This window comes from Lampris incognitus, chromosome 12 (assembly GCF_029633865.1).
Source record: "Lampris incognitus isolate fLamInc1 chromosome 12, fLamInc1.hap2, whole genome shotgun sequence".
Lineage (NCBI taxonomy): Eukaryota > Metazoa > Chordata > Actinopteri > Lampriformes > Lampridae > Lampris > Lampris incognitus.
Genome location: NC_079222.1, coordinates 30790914 through 30811714, shown reverse-complemented (window position 1 = coordinate 30811714; position 20801 = coordinate 30790914). Strand labels below are relative to the sequence as shown.

Sequence of the window (20801 nt, the reverse complement as noted above, 5' to 3'; positions counted from 1 at the left end):
TGTCATGCACTTTATATAATCTGTCTTTCAAGAAGTAGGGTTGATATTTTTGAAGCACTTGTTTTCAGTGTTGGTGATATCATATTGCTTCCTTTTGTGATTGTCGTTTTTGGGTTTTCTCACAGCCAATCAACAAGTAAATCACCTTCCACAAATCCTGCTCGTTTGTTTTTAAGTTGTTTGCATTTTTGTTTTACTGAGATTCTATCCTACGTTGTTTTGCTTGTCCTGTTATGGTGTTTCCTGACTGTTCATGAACAGTTTTCAAGGAGCTCAGTTTTATCGGGGGGTTTTAACGCTACTGTACCTTTGATCGTGTCCCCTTTGTTGAGCGCTACAGCTTGAATACTGAAGTCATTGTGAAAATCTGCTGCACAGGATGTCAGTAAGATTTATATTGCAGAGTGTGAAATATCTTCTCATGTTGCATTAAAATACACATGGTTTTGAATTATAGTTGCTGTGTGGTGCATTCTTAATGCTCGAGCCCATCCACATTATTCATCTGATTACTGTTTTCAAAATTTGACATTGCCCGCTTGTAGCCTGGGCATATCAGCAAGGCTAACTGTGGGACAGGATGATATATCTGTACATAGAAAAAACATTTGGCGTGGCGGTCTATTCCATCGCCTACCAACATGGGGATTGCCAGTTTGAATCCCCACGTTACCTCCAGCTTGATCGGGCGTCCCTACAGACACAACTGGCCGTATCTGTGTTTGGGAAGCCGGATGTGGGTATGTGTCCTGGTCGCTGCACTAGCGCCTCCTCTAGTCGGTCAGGGTGCCTGTTCGGAGGGGGGGGGGGACTAGGGGAATAGCGTGATCCTCCCACGTGCTACGTCCCCCTGGCTAAACTCTTCACTGTCAGGTGAAAAGAAGGGGCTGGTGACTCCACATGTATCAGAGGAGGCATGTGGTAGTCTGGCAGCCCTCCCCGGATCGGCAGAGGGGGAGGAGCAGCGACCGGGATGGCTCGGAAGAGTGGGGTAATTGGCCAGATATATTACGGGGGGGGAAGAGGGGGGGGGAAGAAGAAAAAACATTTTCATCAATGAATATACTAAGGCTAAATCAAGGTGGCATTGAACAACTGTTAACTTTGTACAAGTTCAACAATTTTGCTGTGATTACTCAACTATGCACAAGGCTCAGCGTTTTCGGTTTTTACCGATTTTCACCGAAAAATACCCAGATCTTTTTAAAAGGAGCAGATCGGTTTAAAAATTATTTTCACCCAGATTTTATGTTTCCACGGATCCAAAAGTTGTTCCTGTTTGTGTGAGGTTATGTAACAGTGCCCTCTTGTGGAGAAATTCGGCATTCTGGATGGCTTTGAAAAATCCAAACCGAAAACGCTGAGTCTTGTATGCAACACAGTAGTTGGGGTTTCTACAGTTGTACTTGACCCTTTTGGCTGTACATAGTTGTTTTTCTCACCCCTCCACCTGAATTAAAATATAATACTTCAGTATTTTCCAGTTTTCAACTGGCAGTATGAGTAGTACATATTTTTGTGTGAAGGATGAAAAAACAGTCCTTGGGCTTTAGCATTAAGCTTATACCTGAAAAGTCACACTGGGCAGATAGTTCAGTCAGTTCATCTAGACATAAACTGATTCAACTTTCTGGGATTTCCTCACCTGGGTTATTGAGTCTGCATCGAGACACTGGGCTACATTAATGTTCCACACTATAATAAAATCAAACATTAAACAAAAATGTTTACGTTGTGTCAAATCTTCCCAGTTCTTGGTGATTTACAATAAATATATTTGGCCAATGTTTGATATTTAGCTAACGTTATCTAACATGTTTGGCCTGTAACAACTACTGACAAATGGCATCAATGTATCCTTAATTGTATGTTTTAGAGGCAAGTATGTTTCTGAGGAAATCAGTGAAATTAAAAGAAATGAATGGTAAACTTTTTAGATGTGTCTTAATTTTGAAATGAATACCATCAGATAACCTGTAAAATGGTGTTGTTTTTTTTTTTGGGGGGGGTTCCCCGCTTTTTCTCTCCAATTATACTTGGCCAATTACCCCACTCTTCCTAGCCGTCCCGACGGACCAGAGGAGGCGCTAGTGCAGCGACCAGGACACATACCCACATCCGGCTTCCCACCCGCAGACACGGCCAATTGTGTCTGTAGGCACACCCGACCAAGCCGGAGGAAACACGGGGATTCGAACCGGCGATCCCCATGTTGGTAGGCAATGGAATCGACCGCCACGCCACCCTGATGCCGGTGAAATGGTGTTTTTAAAAGCATTATCTCGGTATCAGACAGGTTGCTCGAGACAGTTGTGACTCTTTGTGAAGAGAGGATGCCCACAAAAGACAGTATTCAACACATTTGAAAATGCAATGTACAATTTAATGGAACGATCAAACATTACACAAAGTTGTGTGATGAGCTAAAATGACTACAGAACAATATTAGACAGGACTTGTTTAACAGGGTGTAAATCCAACTGGACATGATGGGTATAAATATACATTTCCTCAAGGTCCGATATATCTCATACAGACTGATAAAGGCCCTTAGTTGCATCAGGTTGAATTTCTCATTCATTCAGCTGTCTCTTCTAAAACATGTCACCACAAAATATATTTAGACATTTTCTCAAGACAGGTAGCGCTTGACAAAATGGAAAGGCATGAAAAATATTCTAAATTGCTTGTTACTTTTTTCTCTCTCCCTTTTTCATCCTAATTTCACATGTCCAAATCCCTGTCCTCCTAAAGGTCCCACAATTGCACCAAGACTCCTCCCACACACATGGAGCTGCTGACTTGTCCTGTTCACCTGCCAGCTGTAGGTTTATCTAGGACATTTCTGGAGACTCACGCCATTTCCCCAAGATATACCTGCAGCTGCCCCACTACCTGGAAGAGGCACTGTTTACAATGCCGGGGCACATTAGCCCTGCTGGCTCCCCGCCCAGGGGCAGTGCCAGTTGTGCTCCTTTTTGCTGCCCGGCCAGGACAGAGGCAACACTGAGGTGTTTTGTTTTTGATTTTTGTTTCCCCCTTTTACCCCCCCCCCCATTGTATCCAGCCAATTACTCCACTCTTCCGAGCTGTCCTGGTCGCTGCTCCACCCCCTCTGCCGATCCGGGGAGAGGCTGCAGACTACCACATGCCTCCTCCGCTACATGTGGAGTCGCCAGCCGCTTCTTTTCACCTGACAGTGAGGAGTTTCGCCAGGGGGACGTAGCGCGTGGGAGGATCACGCTATTGCCCCCAGTTCCTCCTCCCCCCTGAACAGGTGCCCTGACCGACCAGAGGAGGCGCTAGTGCAGCGACCAGGACACATACCCACATCCGGCATCCCACCCAGACATGGCCGACTATGTCTGTAGGGATGCCCGACCAAGCTGGAGGTAACACGGAGATTCGAACCGGCGATCCCCGTGCTAGCAGGCAACGGAATAGACCGCCACGCCCCACGGACGCCCCCAATAACCTCAGTGTTGGGACGCTCGCGTATTAGCTGCGTAGCTTTCTTTACAATTTTGTTAGATTGAGTGTCGGTCAGATTTGTCACTTGAAAAATTCAAACCCAAAACTCACAAATGCCCAGTTTCATGTGACAGTAAAGGACTCTTAAATCATTCAGTTACAAATTCACTTACAATCAGCGTGGTCGGTTTAGAGATTCTTACAAAGGCAAAGTTTGTACAGTACATTTTGTGTCACTGGACTGCTGTCTTAATGTTAAACAACAGGCACTTGAATGCAAAACAGAGTTACGACAAATCTCTTCACTAAGGCACGGTTTCCTTTAGAATAAATGTGCACACTGCAAGATATTAACAGGAAATAGCCCTAGTAGGGCCACTGCACATAGACTGCACCCAACCTAAATAATGTCAATAACACACAAGATTTTTATTTTTCTTGCAAGTTTACTTAGAGAACGCAAGTGTGACACTGTGGACGGAAACTTCAACGCTTGGATCAAACCAAGTCTATCCTGGTGTGCTTATTGAAAGACAAATGAAGTCTAATGAGAGTTTTTCTTTTTATGATAGTACAGTAAAATGTCCCCTGACAAAATTTTTAACAATTTAGCTCCAGTTAATTCAGGTTAGCTTCATTTGAGGTGTTACAGATGAAGGAAAAACGCACAATCTTGCTTTATAACATCTGAGAAGCTGGCCTTGACGGTCTGTGGTGTGAGATCTGGTTTTGTTAAGTGTTATTCAGCGACACAGACTGGCTTTGAAAAGGCACGTCGGAATGAACAATGCCGGACTAATAAAACATACTGAGTAATATCACCAAACACCCTGCAAGCAGAAAGAAATGAAAATCACAACAAGCGGGCCTTTGATCATCGCTGTGCATGAAGTAAATCCACCACACTAGTGCCACGGGGCAAAGGTACCTCCTCTATAATTCATAGTCAAGATAATAACAGGCGTCTTCATAATTGACAGTGCTTATGCCCTAAATCTATGCTGACTAAGGGGGAGGTTGAGCTGAACAAAGAGACCATTGTAGCCACACATCAGCTAGTGTCTTGATGCACGCTCGACAGTCCAGGCGAGAAAAACCCAGAAAGTGGAAGCAGGTCATCAAAACGTTCAGTGGGAGAAACGTTTCATCACTCATCTAAGTGACTTCATCAGTCTCAGCTGACTGCGGGTATCCCCACTCTTATACACAGCACATGTGCGACCGAAACCAACGGTCGGTTTCATATACAAATTGCTGTGAGCATTAACTAGAGTTACGGTGGCCATGTGTACTGTTCACAGAGGGTTGGGGAATAGGTGCAATCATTGTGGATAAGGTGAGGGACAGCATTATGGAGGCGGATGGAACAATAGTCTCTTACGATGTTGTGTCTCTCTTCGTGTGTGTTCCTGTTGATGAAGCAGTGGAGGGTAGTCCCGATGATTACAGGTTGACCCGACCCTTAGCAAAAGTACCACCCTTAACACTGACCAAGTGTTTCTGCTCCTGAAGCTTTGTCTTCAGTCCATGTACTTCACATACAGGGGGCAGTACTATATATAGGCATGTCTGTGATTGTTGTCATTCATCCAGGTCATGGTTATCCAAAGGAGTTGAATCAAGTGCAACTGGACTTGGTATATATCCGTGAAGACGTTTCGCCTCTCATCCAAGAGGCTTCCTCAGTTCGTGCCTTTCTAGACCAAGTATACCAAGTCCAATTGCACTTGATTCAACTCCTTTGGATATATATAGGCAGAAGCATGGGTGTGCTATGGGTTCCCCAGTCTCACCTGCACTGGCCAACTTGTATATGGAGGAAGTGGAAAAGAGGGCTCTGATGTCCTGCCCAGGGACACCACCTTAGCCACTGGTTCAGATTTGTGGATGACACCTGGGTTACAATTAAATCTCAGGACGTACCACATTCCACCGACAACACATCGTCCACATCAAGTGGGGAGTCAAAGAGGCCATCTATGTGAAGAGGGAATGACCATCCCTGAACCGGGTGGGGGGAGTCTAAGAGTATATCAATGGCCATTTTAGAATGCTATTCCCCAATCCTTAGTGAATAGCACATGGCCATTGTAACTCTAGGTAATGGTAATGGTAATTTGCATATGAAACCGATCGTTGGTTTTGGTTGCTATGCAACTGTGCTGTTTATAAAGTTGGGGTATACCTTCTGGGATGTAAGCATGTTTACGAAGGTTGGACTGGCCTTGAGCTCGAGGAGAGAAGGTATTTTGCAACCAAGAATAAAAATGCTTCCTTTTCAGTACAGTGGGGCAACAGCAAACCAAACGAGAGATGAGAAGACGGGGGGGGGGGGTCCATCAGTCCATCATGTCTTCAGAGGATCATGGTCTAGCTCGAGTTGAACGTGTTCCATCATTTACCTTCAGGTTCCAGTGCTCATACATCTTGCAGAACATTTCTCCAACTTTGCACACAGTGTAGCACCTACATCTGTATTTGAATATTTCTACCTAAATATGTTTCCCTCACTTCCTTATTTTCAAATCTCTGGACCAAATACACTTGATTAATTGCACTAGGTAGGATAACTGCCCCAAAGGCTCTTTCACACAGCAACCTTCACATCCAGGGACGGGAGTTTTTTGCTGAGGTAAACCTGGATGTAAGGCCAGATTTTGTTGGTTTCTGTTCCGGAGAAAGTTTCTAGCACTCCTTTGCTCCTGTAAACACACAACAACACCAGAAAAAAAAATGTTATTATCAATAATCATGGAAGTTGCTTTTTCAAATCCAACACACTATTCTGAAATGTTTGAACATCATATTATGCATCACCAAAAGTATATACATCTGGTATTTACTGTTTGTGTAAGACGTCAAACCAACAGATAAAACAATGTTAGTTACAACAATAAAAACACAATGCATAAGTATGATGGACAAAGTATGATGACTCAAACACAATCTACTGCACCCATAACAAAACTATTCTGTTTTGTTTTATTCTATTGTTTCTCAAATTGGTGAAATAATTCCGGGATAAGAAGGATTTGTATTCTTCATGTTCTTGTTTTCTATTATGAAGATCCTTCCAAAAACTGAAGTGGGACGCGTGTTAAGTACATACCCAACTGTGTAGAGAACACTTAAGAGAAAGCTTTCCTACCTACTTTGTACAGAAATGGGACATAATTTATTTCTTTGTTTCCAAATATATAAATATTATGTATAGGGTAGCACTTTTCACTATGTTTTGGGTTTCTTTTCTTTTTTGGGGGGGAGTTTTCCCCCTTTTTTTTCTCCAATTGTACTTGGCCAATTACCCCACTCTTCCGAGCCGTCCCAGTCGCTGCTCCACCCCCTCTGCCGATCTGGGGAGGGCTGCAGATTACCACAAGCCCCCTCCCATACATGTGGAGTCACCAGCCGCTTCTTTTCACCTGACAGTGAGGAGTTTCACCAGGGGGACGTAGCGCATGGGAGGATCGCGCTATTCCCCCCAGTTCCCCCTCCCTCACGAACAAGCGCCTCGACCGACCAGAGGAGGCGCTAGTGCAGCGACCAGGACACATACCCACATCCAGCTTCCCACCCGCAGACACGACCAATTGTGTCTGTAGGGACACCCGACCAAGCTAGCGGTAACACAGGGATTCAAATCGGCGATCCTCATGTTGGTAGGCAACGGAATAGACCGCTACGTTACCTGGACACGTAAAATTATGATTTCAACAGGGCCAGCAGAGAAGGCCCTGATGACCCTGACAGCCCACCACTTTCTTTCACTTAGTTTGAACCAAGCAAGGATTCGCTTTGAAAGATCACTATCACTGAATGATAGTGATCACTTGTGCCGTTTCTTCAGTCAGTGGCTCACAAAGAGAGATAAAAAATGTTGCTAAAATAAGACTGTAAAGTTGCCACTGAGAAAGTTAAAAGCAAACCTCTCCCACTGTTCTGATAAGCAAGCTCTATAGCACTCTAAAATGCTATATATTATATGTAAATATTGGATGTGTTTGACTAGAACAGGCCTGTTGTAGGGTGATCTAGTGGCACTGGCTCTAAGTGGGTTTCAGTGGGCTTATCTAACCGTATATCCTCCCCGTACGATGTAAAGTTTGTATTAGCTAGGTGAGTACGTAAGCAGGGAGCGTTTTGCAAATGTCAGTTTCTGTTGTGCTGCTCTACCTGTAGTACTCCAACACAGGCTCTGTCTGGGTCTGATATGACTTGAGTCTCCTCGTGACAGTTTCTGGTGTGTCATCGTCCCTTTGAATCAGAGGCTCCCCTGTAACATCATCCAAACCCTGCGGAAAGAGGAACAAAGGTAAATGCCGACTCCGTAAAGTAAAGGAAAAGTAGACAAGGTAAATACAGCAAGAAAAATGTATGATGTAAATTATTGACTCATGTGAATGTTTGAAACTAAAGAGCTCACACAACTAAAATATCGCTCTTTGATAGTCAGTTTTAAGTAAGTTTTTTTTTTAATTTTCCTGCTATATTACTCCAATTCATACTCACTACATTCCAAGACACTTTCTCGCCTCTTATCTGCAAAAACTGACTTTGGCTTACACACTTTGCCCCTTTCTGATAACAACGAGAACATTCTTTATCAAGATCCTCTTCACTTTCAGCCGGTGTAAGACAACTAATCTCTTGACAGCCAAAGTCCTAAGCTGTTGGAAACATACAAGCAAGGACACAGGCAGAGTTTCTCATGGCGTCTCCATTAAACAGCGACACAAAAACGCTCATAACCTTCTCATAAATGGTCAAACATGCCTGAAACTTCTTCATAAACCACTAATAAATGAATGTGTTTATGTCACCTTTTATATCCCTTTAATATGAGACAGTCATAACAAAGCTGACTATGCATTACAACCACTTCCTGTCTATTCATTCCTTGCCTAATTGAAAATGTCACATGCATACATATAACAAGTGAAGAAGAACCTGCCTCTCTCCTGCTTAGGCAGTTTTACTTCTTAGCAGGCACCTGTAAAGAGAAGCGCCCTGGGGTGCTTGAGCCCCCTCCCTTATTCCCTCATTGACCAAATTGCCCCCTTTATCCATTCATCCATTACCCAAACCAATTATTCTGCTCTCAGGTCGCGGGGATGCTGGAGCCTATCCCAGCAGTCATTGGGCGGCAGGCAGAGAGACACCCTGGACAGGCCGCCAGGCCATCGCAGGGCCGACACACACACACATTCACACCTAGGGACAATTCAGTACAGCCGATTCACCTGACCTGCATGTCTTTGGACTGTGGGAGGAAACTGGAGCACCTGGAGGAAACCCACATAGACATGGGGAGAACATGCAAACTCCATATGGACGATGACCCGGGGTGACCCCCAAGGTTGGACTACCCCGGGGCTCAAACCCGGGACCTTCTTGCTGTGAGGTGACCGCGCTAACCACTCTGCCAACATGCTGCCCTTGCCCCCTTTATTATACTATAAAATGAATTACTTGTAAAAATGTTAGATCGCTCAATACATCACACTGCACATGGTGTGAGTGAAAAACAAAAAGAGGAAAGAATACTGATGCAACACCCCATGTCCCTCCTGTAAGAGTGTGTCATAGAGAACAAATTATCAGTTTGTTCAATACACAGGCAGCCAATAAATGATGTGTTTTTCTGTGTGTGTATGTGTGCGTGTGTGTGTGTGTGTGTGTGTGTGTGTGTGTACTGTTAAGAAACCTTTACACCACAACAACGTGTCTTTACGCATGCTCAATAATCCAGGTAAGAAAATCAAAGAAGGCTGATCATTGTAAACCATGATCAGCCTTCTTTGCTATGTTTCATCACTCGGTTGTGTTTCATCACTCAGTTGAATGATGAAACGTATCAAAGAAGTTGAGTGATATAACGTGACAACAACGTGTCAATAAACATTGTATCCAGATGACCTGATTCAATCTTCTTTGATGTGATTGCGAACATTCCCTACGTCCTCTGTGAATAGTACACATGGCCATTGTAACTCTAGTTAATGGTCACACCCATATTTGCATATGAAATCGGTCGTTGGTTTCAGTCGTTATGCCACCGTATTGTTTATAAGGGTGGGGACACCTGCAGTCAGCTGAGACTGAAGAGGTCACTTAGATGAGTGATGAAACGCATCTGTCAGTAAACGCTGTATCCGGATGAACTGATTCAACCTTCGCTGAACCACAACAAAGTCCTAGAAGGAATGTAAGCACCATTCCGCCATACAAAGGAAGTGCTCTTTTTTCCCTTCTTTATCTTAGACGTGCTGCCCAGAATGAGTGGCCAGGCTGACTGAAAAGGCTGGATTGAGTGAAAGAGGAAAGAAGCCACTGGGTTGAGAACAGATGGCAGAGTGTTTTTTAATTTTCATGTCACATAAAATGAACCGCTCTCTTTCTTTTAACACCTTTTAGATGTAAACGACGGCGCTCTCGGTGGGCCTCTCTAGGTGACTTATTGTCCAAGCAATGATCCCACGAACAACCTTCGAGGAAAATAGCTTCACAGAAATTGCGTACAAAAGTCGAAAAGCAAAAAAGTCCAGTGATTGATCAGTGATTCCCATGGACAGAGTTCAAATGTGGCAGATGTGGGGGTAAGCATGAATGATTACCAAAATAGCATATGTTATATCCAAAGGAGTTGAGTCAAGTGCAACTGGACTTGGTATATATATACCAAGTCCAGTTGCACTTGATTCAACTCCTATATACCACTGGACTTGGTATACTATATATACCAAGTCCAGTTGCACTTGATTCAACTCCTTTGGCTAACCATGACCTGGATGAATGAGAACATTCACAGACATATGTTATATCAAAAACTTAGAGCTGCAGCCTGTTTCTACCTTTAGCTTCATGATTTCTATTATTCTTGAGCGTCTGTCTCTCATTCTCAGATAGGGCCGTCAAGGATAAATGCAGGTCAATGATTAACCTGTTAACGCCCTTCTCCAGATTGTGCAAGAGGCCCAGTGGGGCGGCAGTGGGAGTTGCTGCCACGGAGAGAATGTGGAAACACCGCTTCCCCCTCACACATTAGCTAAGCTTCACCTCCTGCTCAAACACTCGCATGCTGATGAAGCTGTCCCAGAGACCACGTGCTGTCTGCAACCCTCTGCATAACCAAAATCAACAACTCAACGTTTACAAGCAACCAAGACCATAATGACTTCTCTCTGAGACATTTTTCCCTCCCCTTTCCTCCCCAATTGTACTTGGCCAATCACCCCACTCACCCCACTCTCTAAGCTGTCCTGGTTGCTGCTCCACCCACTCTGCCGATCTGAGGGGGAGGGGGGGGGTAAACTTTTGCAATGTGTCTTAATTTTGAAATCACCAGATAACCTGTAAAATTGCGTTGTTATTTTTTTTCTCCCCAATTGTACCTGGCTAATTACCCCACTCTTCCGAGCCATCTCGGTCGCTGCTCCACCCCCTCTGCTGATCCGGGGAGGGCTGCAGACTACCACATGCCTCCTCTGACAGTGAGGAGTTTCACCAGGGGGACGTGGTGCGTGGGAGGATCACGCTATCCCCCCCAGTTCCCCCTCCCCCTGGAACAGGCACCCCGACAGACCAGAGCAGGCACTAGTGCAGTGACCAGGACACATACCCACATCCGGCTTCCCACCCGCAGACACGGCCAATTGTGTCTGTAGGGACTCCCGACCAAGCCGGAGGTCACATGGGGATTTGAACCGGCAATCCTTGTGTTGGTAGGCAACATAATAGACCGCTAAACTCCCTGGATGCCCCCTAATGACTCTGTTTTTTAAGGGGTTACGTCATTAAATACGAACCTCCTTTTTCAAATGAACACCATGCAGTTCTAACATAATACCGTGGTCTTGAATGGGATTCGTTGGATCTTAGATTATAAAATGTGCCCAGCCAATAAATTAGTAAGTACTGCAGTACTAAAATGGAGTGTTCATTTTTTCATGCAAAAGCAACAAAGTACAAAAAGAGGTCTGGCAGGCAACGTGCTGTACCTAAAAGTAACCATCCATCCATCCATTATTCAAGCCGCTTATCCGAATTCAGGTCGCGGGATGCTGGAGTCTATCCCAGCAGTCGTTGGGTGGCAGGCAACACCCTGGACAGGCCGCCAGTCCATCACAGGACTGACACACAGTGACACACACACACACACACACACACAGAGTGACACCTAGGGACAATTTAGTATGGTCGATTCAGCTGACCTACATGTCTTTGGACTGTGGGAGGAAACCGGAGCACCCGGAGGAAACCCACACAGACACGGGGAGAACATGCAAACTCCACACAGCGGACGACCCCCAAGGTTGGACTACCCCAGGGTTTCGGACCCAGGACTTTCTTGCTGTGAGGTGACCGTGCTAACCACTGCGCCACCGTGCCGCCCCTATATAAGAGTATTAAACACATTAATCAGATAGGCCAGTGTTTGGGTGTGGGGATCAGATCGAGACACACCAGGGATGCTGCAGCAGATCATAAGCCTGTCGATCTGATTCTCCCTTTTTGGTACAATGAAATTAGAATGATATCAACTCTAAAATCAAACCCTTAAAAGCCTTGTGTGGCCATAAGGAAGGAGGTGTGTCAATAGTCTTCCTCAAACAGAACAATGTTCAACATTTCATAGGGTCCACTACACCAAAAGGAAGTGAAGAGTAAGAAAGATTTATTTCCGATGTGGTTTTTCTTTTTTTCCCATTTGCAGCTGATTTCTGATTGCCAAAGTGCTGAGCTGTAGGAAACATACGAGCGAGTCTGGGTTTCCTGCCCTTATTTCTTCTGGGGTCCTGTAGTCTTAAATCCTTTCTCTCTTCCAAAACACACAGATGATAACTCTGAGACATGGGGATGAGGATATCCTTTTTTGAAAATAAAACATTAACTGCAAATGTTTGCCAAAGACAACAGACCAGTGCCAACAGCTCTGTTTACTGGCGTGGAGCAGCATAGATGAGGGCAAAGGTCACCACTTGGATTTTTACAGCAAACAAATAATTTTCTGTCTTATCTCCAACCCGCTCTGTCTGTCTGTCTGTCTCTGTCTCCTCTCTCTCTCTCTCTCTCTCTCTCTCTCTCTCTCTCTCTCTCTCTCTCTCTCTCTCTCTCTCTCTCTCTCTCTCTCTCTCTCTCTCTCTCTCTCTCTCTCTCTCTCTCTCTCTCTCTCTCTCTCTCTCTCTCTCTCTCTCTCTCTCTCTCATGTTCCCTTTTAGTTTGGCTAGATTATCACTGTGGCACTTCCTTCTTCTTTATCTTGCTCCCTGTCAGCATATCATATCTTTTATTCTCCTCTCTATGTTGATGTTCTTGTTTGCATGCTATTTCTCTGTGCCAGTAACTCAACCCTCTTCTTTGTGACTCTGTTTCACATCTGTAACGCTTTCCTTTCCTTCCCCCTGGAACAACGGTATTAAACAACTGGGAAACAAAAATCAAAAGAGCAACTTCATTTTCGCAAGAGAGAAACAAAGTGTGTAGTAAAATGCCATAATAAACAAAATGTCATCATGAAAATATGCTGAGTTCAAAGAAAGTTGAATCAGTTCATCAAGACACAACTTTTATTGACAGAAACGTTTCATCACTCATCTAAGTGACCTCTTCAGTCTCAACTGACTGCAGGTATCCCCACCCTTATAAACAATACAGTAGTATAACGACCCAAACCAACGATCGGTTTCATCGGCAAATATGGGCGTGACCATTACAATGCTGTGACCGCAAACATTCCCAAATCCTCTGTGAATAGTACACATGACCACTGAAACTCTAGTTAATGCTCACACCCATATTTGCATATGAGACTGATCGTTGGTTTCGGTCGTTATGCAGCTGTATTGTTTATAAGGGTGGGGATACCTGCAGTCAGCTGAGACTGAATTGGTCACTTAGATGAGCGATGAAACCTCTCTCAGTGTAAACGTTGTGTCCAGATGAACTGATTCAACCTTCTTTGATTTTCTTAGCTGGGTTATTGAGCATGCATAAAGACTCTGTAAAGATCACTACAATTTCTAGTATGAATAAAGTTATATTTACGGGAACTTTGGGTGGGTTGAAATCTACGTTGTAGACCCTGCCACTGGGAAGATGGGTCCAGCGGGAAGTTAGTCTCTCTTTGATAGTCTGAAAAGGCACGTCCAGGTTGATTACTGTATCCACATGGTAGACGTGGCCCAGAGCCTCTGCCTGGCTGACTGTTCGAGGGAAACCTGATGAATGGAGAGAAAAAAAAACAAATGTGTGACCAGAGGTGGATGGAAAAGAAGATGGTGAGTTGGTTCATTAAGAGAACAAACTGATAAATCAGACTGTGAAAGTTTGTGTCAAACCTTTCCGGAGTGATTTGATGAATGAAAAAGCCCCGGGCTGACTACTCTCCCCTTCAAGTCAATATCATACATACTAAGCAGTCCAGAGCCATTCATACCAACACCGATTATCCAAAACATTAAAACCACTGACAGGTCAGTGAATAACAATGATTATCTCATTACTATGCTGCCTGTGAAGGGGTGGAATATATTAGACAGCAAGTGAACAGTCAATTCTTGAAATTGCCGTGTTGGAAGCAGTAAATATGGGCATGCATAAGGATCTGAGCTACTTTGACAAGGGCCATATTGTGATGGCTAGACAACTGGGTCAGAGCATCCCCGAAACGGCGGGTCTTGTGGGGTGTTCCCGGTATGCAGTGGTCAGTACCTACCAAAATTGCACCAAGGAAGGACAACCGGTGAACTGTTGACAGAGTCATGGGTGCCCAAGGCTCATTGATGTGCGTGGGAAACGGAGGCTAACCCGTCTGGTTCAATCTCACAGAAGAGCTACTGTAGCTGAAATTGCTGAAAAAGTTGATGCTGGCTGTGATAGGCAGGGGTCACGATACACAGTACATCACAGCTTGCTGGTTATGGGGATGCATAACCGCAGACTGGTCAGAGGGCCCGTGATGACGTGGTAGCAGTATTCCCTGAGGGCAGTGGCCTCTTTCAGCAGGATAATGCAGCCTGCCACACTGCAAAAGCTGTTCCGGATTGTTTGGAGGAGCATGATAAAGAATTCAAGGTGTTGCTTTGACCTCCCCAGATCTCAATCCGATCAGGAATCGGTGGGATGTGCTGGAAAAACAAGTACAGTCCATGGAGGCCCCACCTCACAAGTTACAGGACTTAAAGGATCTGCTGCTAATGTCTTGGTGCCAGATACCAGAGAACACCTTCAGAGGTCTTGTGGAGTCCATGCCTTGATTGTTTTGGAGGCATGAGGGAGACCTACACAATATTAGGCAGGTGGTTTTAATGTCTTGGCTGATCGGTGTATGTATGCTTATATGCCATCAAGATGGTGCCGGGTATGGCAGCCTCTGTACTGCGGTCTCTAGTCCTTTCTGTGTTTCTGTTTATTCTCTGTGTCCTTGTGACAAAGTGGGTGAGAACACACCATTTGCCCCACCATCATCATCTTAATCATTACCAGGTGTTGGCTTTCCCTGCCATAGTGGTGCAGCCTAAACCCAGGTGCTGCTGACCCACTCCAGCAGTATTTAAGCAGTAGCGCTGGAGATGTTTGGTAGGACGTCAGGGTGCACATGATGTTGATTTAAGCTCAATTATTGGGAGATGAGTTTTGTTCAGCTGAGTTAACTGTTAATTTGTTCATTCTTTTGTTTTATATGTAGCTGCACCCTGTAAATAAATAATTTTTATGACATGGAAACTGTTTTGAGTCTACTTCCTACATTTCAGCCACTCAGGCCAGGCTTCCCCACAGTCCGGCTATTCAAACCCTATTAATTTCACAAGAGATCTGCTTAGCATTAGGCAGTTCACTCCAGATAGTTTTTCACCAGTTTTCAGAAAAACCCGGAAAGTTTTTTGGAGATGTTAGTTGGCGGAAAAGCGGCTCTCCGTGAGACATGGAGGCGACGCAGATGGGGGAAGCGGGCCAGTGTGCTGGTGAGGCTCCGACAGTGGGGATTTCAATCTGCACTCACAGCGATTCCGGATGTACCACATTTCACCGACCACAGTAACTCTGTGGACAACCACATCAAGTTCCCCAGGGAGGAGGTGAAAAATGACAGGTTAGCCATCTTAGACTGTGAAATTGCAGTTGGTGATGGGGGACAGTTGATTGTTGATGTTTACTGTAAACCAGCACATACTGATCAGTACTTAAGGTTTGACTCTCATCATCCACTGGAGCACAAACTATGAGGACGCTGTACCACCGAGATGACAACACCCCCACCAGCACAGCAGCCAGGGAAGAGGAGAAATCCCACATTAACAGGCCCTGGTTAAGTGTGGTTATCCTAACTGGGCGTTTGTCAAAGCCAGGAAGACGCCCAAACAGCGCACCAGCCAATCGGAGAGAGGACAAGGACAACAGCTGCCTAAGCATACGTAAACCAGTGGTGACTCTGTATGTGGTGGGTGTTATGTATGGATGAGGCTATTCTACCAGTGACCACTAAGTGGCACCTGTATTCTATATTGCTGTTGTCTGGGTTGTAACCAACAGAAGAAGAGTTCCTAGCAAAGCATGGAAATGAACAGCCGCGTGTGCGTTGTGGTCCCTGCATCGTGTGTGAAATTGTTTAAACCATAGTGTTATTAGCCAGCTACATAATAGTGGGAGTGTTGGAAAAGTTGAGATGCGCATTTTCCAAACACCGCGTCTCAGTTGCTTTCAAACCCCAAAACGCGTTGCGCCAGAAGTCGGTCCACCCCAAGGATCAGGTGCCCCGGCACAAACAGAGCAATATAGTGTGTGCTGTTAAGTGCCAGGAGCATTGCCGTGACTTGTAGGTTGGGGAAACCAAACAGACGCTGGCCAAGAGGATGGCGCAACACAGGAGAGCTAACACATCAGGCCAGGACTCCACAGTCCACACCACCTACAGGCCAGGGCCACTCTTTCAAGAATGAGGATGTGCACACCCTTGATAGGGAGGAACACTGGTTTGAACAGAGAGTCAAAGAAGTCATCTATGTTAAGAGGGATCGACCATCCCTGAACCGGGGTGGGGGTGGGGTGGGGGGTAAGAGTACATCTGTCACCATCTCACAATGCTGTGATTGCAAATCCTCTGTGAATAGTACACATGGCAACTGAAATTCTAGTTAATGGTCACACCCATATTTGCATATGAAACCGGTCGTTGGTTTGGGTCGTTATGCCACTGTATTGTTTATAAGGGTGGGGATACCTGCAGTCAGTTTAGACTGAAGAGGTCACTTAGATGAGTGATGAAACGCATCTGTCAATAAGCGCTGTATCCAGATGAACTGATTCAACCTTCTATGCTTACATATCTATGATGTGCACTACCCCTTTAAACCAGATGTGCAATACAAATGCTTGTGCAATACTTTTTTTTCAAGTGCTAGAAGCTGCTGTGTAACCGAGTCAAATTCCTCGTGTGCGTGCACACTTGGCGAGAGAAAGAGAGAGAGACATAGAGAGAGAGAGACATAGAGAGAGAGAAGAGAAAGAGGATGAGATAGACAGGGACAGAAGAGACAGTGTGTGAGAGAGAGCGAGAAGAGACACAAAGAGAGAGCGAAGAGAGAGAGCGATAAGAGACAGGGAAAGAGAGAATGAGAGAGACAGAGAAGAGACTAAGAAAGAGTGAGAGAGAGAAAAGAAAGAGGGAGAGAAGAGAAAGAGGGCGAGTGAGAGAGAGAGAAAACAAAGAGGGAGAGAAGAGAAAGAGGGGGAGCGAGAGAGAGAGATTTTTTACCATCTAGCAGCCAGCTGGTCTGGTCCATGGCTCGCAGGTCATTCAGGATGAGACGTGACATGATATCATCGGGTGCCAGCTGGCCCTGGTCAATACAGGACTTCATCAATAGACCCAGCTCTGACGTGCACACAGGACAACAGATATGGTGAAACGAGGAGGGGGAGGATGCTTATTGTCAAATACTTTAAATAAACGCAGGCAAAATAAATTCTTCACCCACATTCTTCAGGTTTTCTCCAAACGCAATGACAAAAAACAAGATGTTCAGACCATTCTGGGCATTTGGATGATCAGTGTGTCATTATCCAAATTGGCCCACTTCCCTGATATCTAGAAAAAACATCTACACTTTTTGTGTCCTTTCTTTGGCAGCATAGACCATTCCTGTGGCCTCTGCCTTAACTGCCATGTGTCAGGAGAACGAGGAATTTCCTGACAGCCTTGGGGGGCGCAACGCCGGTGTGCTTAAATGCTTTTCTCTGATGTGAATAACCTCCACGATACAGAACAAGAGGGTAAAGTTTGATTCTGGTGGCAACAACAATTAAATAGTTAGCTCACCATAGCTCCACTTACTGAAAATGAAATGGCAAATTTAATCAAAAAGGGTGAAAAAATGTTTCTTTGCTGATCTCACTTCCACACACCACTGATGGGCCTGTTGTTTTGTTGGCTTTTAATAAACACAAGCTGGTGTAGAAAGTGCACTTACTAGCTCTGGGCCTAAACTGAACTGGAAAAAGGGCATCTGGATAATGGGAGTCCAGATGATTGCACGGCTAGATATGAGCAATTTGGCCTTGGCAGTGTGCCTGAAACTGAGACGTAAGGCACTGCAGGGAAGATAGCGATGTTGTGTAAAAGGTCCCCGGATTTTAAAGACGCTGTAGGATGAAGCGAAGTACCCTCGGTGAGCGCATCCTATTCAGACCTGTTGGCTCTGTAGGTGAACTACGCACAGGTCTGCATGGCCACAGGTGGCGGAGAGGCCTGTTTTCATTTGTACTTGTGATCCGATTTGATTTGATTTTGATATACTTTAATTTTAACATCGGGACACAAAGAGCCATGGACATCTATAGCTCTGACAACGACTCCAAGAGGATAAACGCTGAGTCTCATCACCAGCCAGTCAGACTAGCTTGGTCTAGTCAGAAAGGCACAAACTGAGGAAGCCTCTTGGATGAGAGGCGAAACGTCTTCACGGATATATACCAAGTCCAGTTGCACTTAATTCAACTCCTTTGGATAACCATGACCTGGATGAATGAGAACATGCACAGACACGATATACTTTAATGATCCCCGTAGGGAAATTACACCCTGCATTTAACGCATCCTAGCCGTGTAGCTAGGAGCAGTCAGTAGCCACCACGCAGCGCCTGGGGACCAACTCCATCTCGTCTTGCCATGCCTCGGTCAGGGGCACAGACAGGAGTATAAACCCTAACATGCACGTCTTTTTTGATGGTGGGGGAAACCAGGGCGTCCAGAGAAATCCCACCAACGATATGGAGAGAGTATGCAAACTCCACATAGAGGATGACCCGGGATGACCCCAAGGTTGGACGACCCCGGGGTTCGAACCCAGGACCTTCTTGTTGTGAGGCGACAGCGTTAACCACTGCGCCACCCCTTTTTTGGGGGCCTGGTATTATAAGGGAGCTGTTACTGCAGGTGACAAGAGCATGAGGAGAGTATAGGATTGACGAGGGTGTTGATCTGTTTACACCAAGCCAAGCTCTGAGGGACTGTTGAAGCCTTCAAAAGCACCGATGACTGCCCTTGTAAATCGTGACCATGGGTAACCTAAAGATTATATTTCACTCATTACTGCAACATCACCAGCTAAGATCACAAATCACAGATTGGTAAAATATGAGTTACCAAAAGACACAAGTGACGCTCTCCCCTACTTTGTCGAGTACTGTCAAGATGGCCCCCTGACAAGGCACTCCCACGAACACTGACAGACATGTGGTGTGATGCAACTATGATTACAAAGCAAGGCATTTCTAAAGACGTGGCTTGTATAACACTGGCAACTTATCGATTTGAATGCCGGTTTGTTGCAGCGCCTCTCGAAAGTGGCAACGGTTCTGAATTAGTACCCCAAGGTACTCCTTGAGGTTTCTTCCTATTGTTTCTCCCTGTTAAAGGTTTTGTTCTTTTCTTTTTAGGGAGCTGTTCCTTATCCGATGCGAGGGTCTAAGGACAGGGTGTAGTGTTGCTGTAAGCACCACTACATCCTGCACTACATCATGCAAATTTGTAATTTGTGATATTGGGCTATGCAAATAAAATTGACTTGACTAAGATTTCCCAAAGGTATTGCTCTTGGTGGTGAAGTAAAGTATTTATGAAGTACCCGCAGGAGGGCTATGTCCAAGGGCGCCCTTGACATATGAGGTTTTAGTGTGGTGTTTACAATACACACGTAGTACAACTGCCCTATGAGCCTTATAACCGACTTGACCTTGGCCAGGAAGGACACGTGTCGAGATAACAGGAGTCCCACCTTTTCATGTAAACCTGAGCGGCGGGGGGTGGGGTGGGGTGGGGGTGCAGCCTCTTCTGCTAGATAAGAGGAAATGGGCAGGTTTTGCCCTTATCACGCCTAAAGCATGTCTTTGTGGGGGGTGTTAAATTCCCTGTGCTGGTCCATAATTCAATGTACGCTGGTCTCCCTGCGTTTGAATTTAAGTTAAGTTTATGGTATATAAATCAAGTTTAACAGTAGTTCCGATGTCTCTGTCCCTCTGTCTCGAACTTTTTGAGCCTCTACCTCCTAAGCGTGCCACATTAGCATATTGTAACGTGCATGGACCAACGTGTCCACTTATCCATGCACGTTACAATGTATCAACATGTCGTCAAGTTATGCTAAAATTGAGCGTGCCCAAATAATGTGTTTCACCTAAGCACGCGGCCGTTTTGCTTTGACACGCTATCTTACCTGTCTTGGCGTTGATGTTGACTCTTAAAACATCCCCACTAGAAAGATGTTTAAATCCGAAAGTTTGGGCAATGCGGGCGGACACGGTCCCTTTCCCCGAGCCCGGTGGTCCCATGATGACGGCACGAAAAATCCTCTGGAGGACCATCTCCGTAAGAGCTGCGGTGAAACTCGACTTCCTACAAGTGAGCTGGACGATTTGTTCCCATGCAAATGCCGCCGAGGCGCCGAACCGGGAGGAGATTACGCATAGGTGCTCAGCGCAGACGCTTCCCCATCCGAAGTGCGCAACGGAAAAGAGGGGGCGCGTCTTCTTGCAGCCCTGCTTCTCTTATGCACGGCCCACATCGGGCCAGCGAAAACTGTTAAGCCCTTAAAACGGATGGAGGAGGAGGAGGAAGTTTTGCTAGAAATTCGCTATGGGTGCAACCCGACCGTCCCCGGCTGGTCGTTTACAACGGCGACGATACAGCTCCCGTATTCTCCTCCCGATAGAAACGGCATCCCGTCTGTTGCATAATGCGCTTATGTGATTCGTCTAATGTCTGTAAAGCTTGTTCGCAAGGTTGCCTTGATTAATCCTTTGAGAGCCTGCACATCAGCAGGGAAGAGTGACAG

At 45.5% G+C, this 20801-nt stretch overlaps 1 protein-coding gene across 1 annotated transcript; it reads right to left on the bottom strand.

Annotated features, from left to right (window-relative positions):
* Positions 1-2369: 2369 nt before the first annotated feature.
* On the bottom strand, positions 2370-20552 carry ak3 (adenylate kinase 3). The gene is made up of 5 exons (XM_056291231.1): positions 20184-20552; positions 17225-17344; positions 13516-13688; positions 7645-7763; positions 2370-6173 (listed from the first exon to the last, which is right to left on the bottom strand). The coding sequence occupies exons 1-5, from the start codon at positions 20329-20331 to the stop codon at positions 6059-6061; spliced, it is 675 nt and encodes a 224-aa protein (XP_056147206.1). The 5' UTR covers positions 20332-20552; the 3' UTR covers positions 2370-6058.
* Positions 20553-20801: the final 249 nt, after the last annotated feature.